Source organism: Aureococcus anophagefferens (assembly GCF_000186865.1).
Source record: "Aureococcus anophagefferens unplaced genomic scaffold AURANscaffold_2, whole genome shotgun sequence".
Taxonomy (NCBI): Eukaryota; class Pelagophyceae; order Pelagomonadales; family Pelagomonadaceae; genus Aureococcus; species Aureococcus anophagefferens.
Genome location: NW_008705562.1, coordinates 2,937,352 through 2,944,301, shown reverse-complemented (window position 1 = coordinate 2,944,301; position 6,950 = coordinate 2,937,352). Strand labels below are relative to the sequence as shown.

General features: G+C 70.6%; 2 protein-coding genes across 2 annotated transcripts in view; both read right to left on the bottom strand.

The window, feature by feature from the left end:
- Window positions 1-1,365: 1,365 nt before the first annotated feature.
- AURANDRAFT_2464 (hypothetical protein) lies at window positions 1,366-2,472 on the bottom strand (the record flags this gene model as incomplete). Its single annotated transcript, XM_009034573.1, has 1 exon — window positions 1,366-2,472. A coding segment is annotated over one exon (1,107 nt), but the record flags the coding sequence as incomplete, so codon positions are not given.
- A 1,467-nt stretch (window positions 2,473-3,939) lies between these two features.
- Window positions 3,940-6,950, bottom strand: part of AURANDRAFT_70749 (hypothetical protein) — a gene marked incomplete at both ends in the record, with an annotated part of 5,507 nt that continues 2,496 nt past the window's right edge. Inside the window, 2 exons of the mRNA XM_009034934.1 lie at window positions 3,940-4,422; window positions 5,560-5,625. Of these exons, the coding sequence (XP_009033182.1) occupies window positions 3,940-4,422; window positions 5,560-5,625 (549 nt within the window). The remainder of the gene's footprint in view (window positions 4,423-5,559; window positions 5,626-6,950) is intronic.

The following is a 6,950-nucleotide window of genomic DNA, read 5'->3' as shown; positions in this document are numbered from 1 at the left end:
CGTCGACGCGTCGTGCTTGCAGAGGCCCTCGGGGTCGATCATCTTCAATTTCCACGACGTCTCTGAGTGCCACGTGTCGGTCCGGACGACCATGCGGCCCTTGAGGTCGCACTGGCCGCAGCCCAGCACCGTGGGCGCCGGCGACACGGTAGGCGCCGACGACGTCGGCGCGAACGTGGGCTTGAAGGTCACCGTCGGGCTCGCCGTCGGGCCCTGCGCCTGGACGCACGCGGCGAACGGGCCGCCGTTGAGCTGGCCCGCGCCCATCTTGCCCTTGTAGGCCGAGTCCTGGGCGTCGTCGATGTCGCGCGCCGTCGTGTAGAGGCAGTCCAGCAGGTCCTCGCGCGTCATGTCGGGCACGAGCGACCAGCCGAGCGCGAGCATGCCGGAGACCGTCGGGCAGGAGAACGACGTGCCGGACCACTTCTGGTAGCCGTCGCCGGCGTTGCCCTGGCCCACGAAGGTGGAGAGGACGTTGTAGCCCGGCGCGGAGATGTCGATCCAGTCGCCGTAGTTGGAGAAGGACGTGCGCTTGTCGTAGTCGTCCGTCGCGGCGACGCCGACGACCTCGACGCCCATCGCGCCGGGGAGGTAGTTGCCCGCGGAGTTGGAGTTGCCCGCGGCGAAGACGATGAGCATGCCCTGGGCGTAGCCGTACTCGATGGCGGCCTTCTCCGGGCCGCCGATGTAGTCCGGGCCGCCGTAGCCCCACGAGTTGCTCGAGATGTGCGCGCCGTTGTTCGCCGCGTACGTGATGGCCTCGCCGAAGCCGCCCACGGACGTCTTCCCGAAGCCCACGGACGTCATCATGCGCACGCCGTCGTCGCCGCCCCAGCCGCCGGCGAGGCCCGCGATGCCCTTGCCGTTGCCGCGCGATCCCGCGATCGTGCCCGCGCAGTGCGTGCCGTGGCTCTGCGCGCCGCCGTCGCCCAGGCCGTCGCCGTTGGGGTCGCCCTCGGGGATGCCCATGCCGTCGGCGTGGTTGTAGCCGTGGCAGTCGTCGGCGAAGCCGTTGTCGTCGTTGTCGCCGGACTTGCCGCACTCGGCCTCGTTGCGCCAGACGTTGATCTGGTGCTCCTCGTGCGACAGGTCCAGACCCGTGTCGAGGACCTGGACGACGATGCCGGGCTTGCCCGCGCCGTAGGCCCAGGCGCCCGCGGCGTCGATGGCCGGCAGGTTCGTCTGGTCGTCGAGCCGCGGGTCCGCGCCGGGCGCGTCGCGGGGCCGCGGCGTCGGCCGCGGCGTCGGCGACAGGTCCTCGCACGTCCGCTCCTCCGCGAGCGCGGGGCAGACGCCGTCGCCGGCGCTCGCCACCGTGCGGTGGCGCCGCTGGGCCAACAAGTTCGTGGGCTGCACGACGGCCGCGCCGCCGGAGATGTCGGAGACGACGACGCGGCCCGACGGGAAGTAGGGCCAGACGTTCCACGCGCCCTTGTAGGACACGGCGTCGCGCGTCGGGTAGATGTCGAAGAAGGCGACCTCCTCCATCTTGCCGCCGTTGTCCGGCGCCTGGGACCCGTCGAGGATGCGGAGGCCGCCCTCGTAGTTCGCCTGGTAGACGAACGCGCCGCACGAGTACTGGTTGTGGTCGACGACCGTCGCCTCGCCGACGTGCGTCTGCAGGACCTTGGGGTCGGAGAGCTTCTTGATGTCGAGGACGATGGTCTTCGTGTAGGACGTCTCGTCGGTCTCGTCGCCCATGAAGATCGTGTCCTGCGCGCAGTTGAGCCAGCCCTGGTGCGTGTACGACTGGCCGGCGTAGGACAGGGACGAGAGCTTCTGCACGTTGTTCAGGTCGCTGATGTCGTAGATGGCGAAGCCGTTGTAGCCGTGGTAGACGAAGCAGATCTCCTTGCCGTAGTAGGCGTCGTCGGGGCCGCGGTAGAGGAGGCACTGCGCGTCGTGGGTGTGGCCGGAGACGACGCAGCCGATCTCTTTGGGGTTCAGCGCGTCGGTGACGTCGAAGGCGTGGAGGCCGCCGCTGCAGACGTCGCCGCCGACGCAGAACGCGAGGCCCGTCTCGTCGGACACGGCGACGTTGTGGCACGAGCCGACGGCGGCGTAGCGCGCGTCGGGCTCGAAGTAGGCGCCGCTCGGGTTGTGCTTCGGGTGGTCCGGGTCGAGGCGCTCCAAATCGAAGATCTGGACGCCGTGGCCGGACTGCTCGGAGCCGACGAGGAGGTAGTGGTCGTAGGTCTTGACGTCGCGCCAGGTCGAGCTCCCGGAGTTGTGGGCCTTCATCTTGAACTTGACGGCCGGGTCCGCGTCGGACGTGCCCGGGATGCCCATGTCGATGAAGCCGACGCCGGAGCCGCCGCCCTGGATGAGCCACTCGCGGCCGTTCGCGTCGGTCCAGCCCCAGTTCATGTTCATGATGCCGCTCGCGACCTGGGACGCCGGCGTCCACGTGACGAGGTCGACGTCCTTGCAGAGGAACTCGCCGGCCTTGCCGTCCTCGCAGGGCTTGGCGCCGGAGCCCGCCGCGAGCGGGCCCGGGCTCGCGTCGCGCTCCGCGAGCGCCGCGCGCCACTGCGTCACCTTCGTCGCCATGCGCGCGCGCATGCGGCTCATGTCCGGGTCGTAGTCGTGCTCGAGCACGTAGGGCGTCGCGCCCGCGGCCATGAGCCCGTCGGACCGCTTCTTCCAGCCGGGCGACCCGTAGGACCCGAAGTCGCAGCCGTAGTCGAAGTTGCCCTCGCACTTCACGACCTCGCAGTCCTGCGCGTCGGGCCAGTCGCCCCACGCGTTGACCTCGCACTTGGTCTGGGTCTGCTCCGCCATGCGCAGGTTCCGGGACCCGGCCTCCGCCAGGCCCTCCGCGGCCTCCCGAGCCATCGCGACGCCGCGCGCGATCTCCGCGGCGTGGTCGACGTTGTCGGCCATGACGATGGCGTACTCCGGCTCGAGGACCGTGAGCCCGCCGAGGGCGGCCTGGACCGCGGCGTCGTCGGACCGGACCCGGCGGAAGGCCTCGGTGACGGCGAGGCCCGCGCGCTGGAGCGCGGCCGTCGACAGGCCCCGCTCCTCGGCCGACGCGCGGTAGTTGACCCACCGGTTGCCGTCCGCGCAGGGCGCCTCGTACCAGAGGTCGAGGTCCGCGGCCATCATCTTGGGCTCGTGCTTGCCCGAGTGGCGGAAGACGCGCGACGCCTCGCCGCAGCCCATGAGCGAGGACACGGTCGTCGCCTTGGCGGCCTGGAGGCCCACGAGCTCGCCGACTTCGCCGCGCTTGACCTTGAAGCGCACGCCGCCCGTGAGCTGGGCGTCACTCGTGAGGGCCTGGAGCTCCTGTTCGGTGACGAAGCTGAGGGTCTGGGCCGACGCGGTCGTCGCGGCGAGCGCGACGAGCAGTCGCTTCATCGTTTCGTCGAGCGCGTCCTACGCGGGGGGCGCGGGGGTGAGTTCTCTCGCTCGTGGCGGGCAAGGGGGGTGGGGGGGGCGTCGCCCGCGATCCCCGGGAACTTTGGAGCGCTCGGGGGGGCGGCTATCAACCGGAACGGCGACAATCCCTCGATCGAGGTCGGGCGTCGCGTCTGCGTCGTACATCGTCGCGCCACTCGCTCAGGTGGTCGTACAGGGGCCCGGGCGACGAGTGTGGGGGGCGGGGGGTCGCGCGGAGGGCTCTACCTAGAGCGCCGCGCGCGGAAGGGGGGCTCTGCGCTTGATTGAGCGCACGCACCGCAAATCGCAGGTCGCCTTTGGCCAGGGTGTTCTCGCCCCACGAAGCCTCCACGAGAGGCCTCACGAGATCCCACGGGACGCCACCGCGCTCGATCGTCAGGCACGCGCAGGAGCGCGCTGGAGCACGCGGGTCGCTAGGAAACGCGCGTGACCACAAGTAGCTGCTCAAAGACCGCCAACGATCGCGTCGGATCGCCGTCGGTCCTCGCGAAAGCGCCGGGCGGCGACCCCCCAAAACAAAAAACCGACACCATCAATTTACGCCACGACCTCCGTCGCCGCCCGCGGGTACGCGTCCAGCAGCTCCAGGACGAGCGCGTCGGGCGCGGTCGTGAAGATCGTCGCCGGGTAGCAGGCCGTGCCCCACTTCGGGTGCAGGAGCACCTTGCAGCCCGCCGCCTGGCTCACGGCGTACTTGAGCAGGCACTGGTGGCCGCTGACCTCGTCGTAGATGGACGTGCACTCCTTGCAGTGGCAGGGCAAGCCGCTGCAGGGGTCGATGAAGTCGCACCAGTGGCCGCGCGCGGCGAGCGCGCCGCGCAAACTCTCGGCGAAGGCGACGAAGCACTCGAGGCAGCGGTCCTTCTCGACGGCGGCGTCGTCGCCCCAGTTGACGAGCTCCATGGCCGTGTGCTGCGTCGTCGGGAGCGCGAGCACGCGGTCGCTGAGCTTGAGCTTCTTGCCGGAGAACATGTGCTGGAGCTCGCGCATGACGGCGCGCGGCGACGCGTGCACGGAGACCTCGATGGGGATGCCGTCGTGTCGCAGGAGGACCGGAGCGCGGAGCGTGCCCGAGGGCGCAGCGCCGGCGGGCTTCGCCGCGTCTGCAGACGCGACGAGAAGCTCGGCCATCGTCACACTTTGAGCGCTGCAACAATGAGACATTGCAGATTCATCGAAACTGAGCTGGCGCCGCGTAATCCGCACACCTTCGGCTGCCCAATTGGAAACGAGGATCCTCGACCCAGCGATGTCCACTCCCGAGGCCACGACGACGCCCCCCGCGGCCGAGGCCGCGCCCGAGGAGGCGGCCCCGGGCATGATCGCCAAGGTGAAGATGAGCCTCAGCGACTACGCCGTCAAGTACGAGCTCGACAAGAAGTACGAGGCCGTCGTCGCCTACGAGGAGGAGAAGAAGGCCGCGACGATCGAGACCTACGAGTCCCTCAAGGCCTCGACCCTCGAGAAGCTCGAGGCGACGAAGGCGGCCATCAACGAGAAGGTCGTCGAGCCCTACGTCGCGCCGGCCGCCGAGTACGTCGCCGAGACGGCGTCGGCGACGGACGCCAAGGTCCGCGAGACGGCCGCGGCGACGACCAAGTACACCTACGACACGACGCTCACGGCCTACGAGAACGTCGCGAGCTTCCTCTTCAAGATGCAGTGCGCCCTCGGCTCGCGGACCAAGCCTGCGCCCGAGGAGACCGCGGCAGAGGACGAGCCCGCCGCGGAGCCCGCGGCCGTCGCCGCCGTCTGAGCGGCCGGTGTGCCCGCGTCGCGCCGTCGAGCGGCCGCCCGGACGGCGGCCGCGCCTCGCGCCGCGGCGCCTCCCCCCGCTGTATAAATCCGACTCTGTTCTCCTTCTGTGCGTCGCGCGCGGTGGGGTGGGAATCGCGGCCCGCGCGGCTTTGGCCGCCGCCGGCGACGCGACGGCCGCGCCGCCGCGCTCTGGCCGACGGCCGCGCCGACGCGTCGAGGCGCGCGCGGTGGACGCCTCGGGCTGATGTTTGGGGCTGCCGTCCGATGTTGCCTCACAAAAATCTCATCGCGTCGACGCGAGCTGTGTGGGAGGCTGCCGGCGCCTGAACGTCGTCGCTGCGCGCGCGACCGCCGCCGCCGGCACCGCACGCGCGCGTGGGTGCTGCGCCGGCAGCGCACCGCCATGGCGGACCGCCAATCGGTCGAGCGCGGCGACTTCGAGCTGTCGCACGAGACCGTGAAGACCTACGCCGACGACGAGTACAAGAAGGTGCGCGAGCGGTGGCAGCTCGGCGACGACTTCCTGGGCGGCTTCGACTTCGCCGAGCTCAAGGAGGGCGGCGGCAAGGGCGGCAACCTCATGGGCTTCACGAAGGACAAGCAGTACCTCGCGCGCGTCCGGCGCGATCGGGTGAAGATTCGCGCGCGCCGTTTGTCCGCTCACGCCGCCCGCGATGCGCAGGTCAAGGAGGTCAACGCGACGGACCACAACACGATCCTGCGCATCATCCACAAGTACGTCGCGCACCTGCTCGACCCCGAGGGGTCGCTGCTCGCGCGGTTCTTCCTCCACTTCGAGCGCGGCGGCAAGAACTACCTCGTCATGAACAACTGGATGCCGCCGCCGCGTTACACGGAGGTCGACGGCAAGGAGCTCGGCCACGACATCAAGCTGAACTACAGCACCTACGACCTCAAGGGCTGCGCGGACGACAAGACGCTCAAGGTGCACGGCGCGGACGTCGAGGCGGTGCACAAGCGCGTCTTCAACGTCGCCATGTGGCTCGGCACACTCTTCTGGTCGCCGGAGCGCAAGCACTACTACGAGGGCAAGCTCCACGCCCGGGAGACGCAGTTCCCCGTCTCCGTGGCCGCGCACGCGGAGATCGTGCGGAAGACGGCGCGCGACGTGAGGCTGCTCCAGGCCTGCGGCCTCATGGACTACAGCCTCGTCGTGAGCTTCCACGCCATGCCGCGGTCGCAGCTCGCCCTCGCGGAGAGCGTCTACAAGGGCACGGCCGACGGCGGCGCGCAGCCCTTCATCTGCTCCAAGCCCAAGCAGGTCTTCATCTGCTACGTCGGCATCATCGACTTCCTCCAGGACTGGACCGCGGCCAAGGTCGTCGCGAACTGCGTCAAGTTCCTCGAGTGCAACAAGGCGACGATCCCGCCGAAGCCCTACGGCGACCGCTTCCTCAATTTTGTCGAGGGCAAGTTCGTCCCCGAGTGCGAGTGAGCCCGCGCGGCGCGCTTCGGGCGTAACGCGAGCCTCGGGACGACCGAAGCGCCGCACGCGCGGGTTAGAGCCCCTCGACGACGGGGTGCCAGGCCGGCCGGTCCGCGGAGGACCGCGGCGACGGGCCCGCGCGCGGCGAGCCCGCGCGGCGGTACGCGGGCGCGGGCCGCTCGACGTCGTCGTCGTCGTCGTCGTCCGGCCGCCGGCGCGGCGTCGCGCGGTACGCGGGCGCGGGCCGCTCGACGTCGTCGTCGTCGTCGTCGTCCGGCCGCCGGCGCGGCGTCGCCGGCGCCGGCGCCGGCGCGGGCGCCTCGGGCCGCGGCGGGGGCGGCGC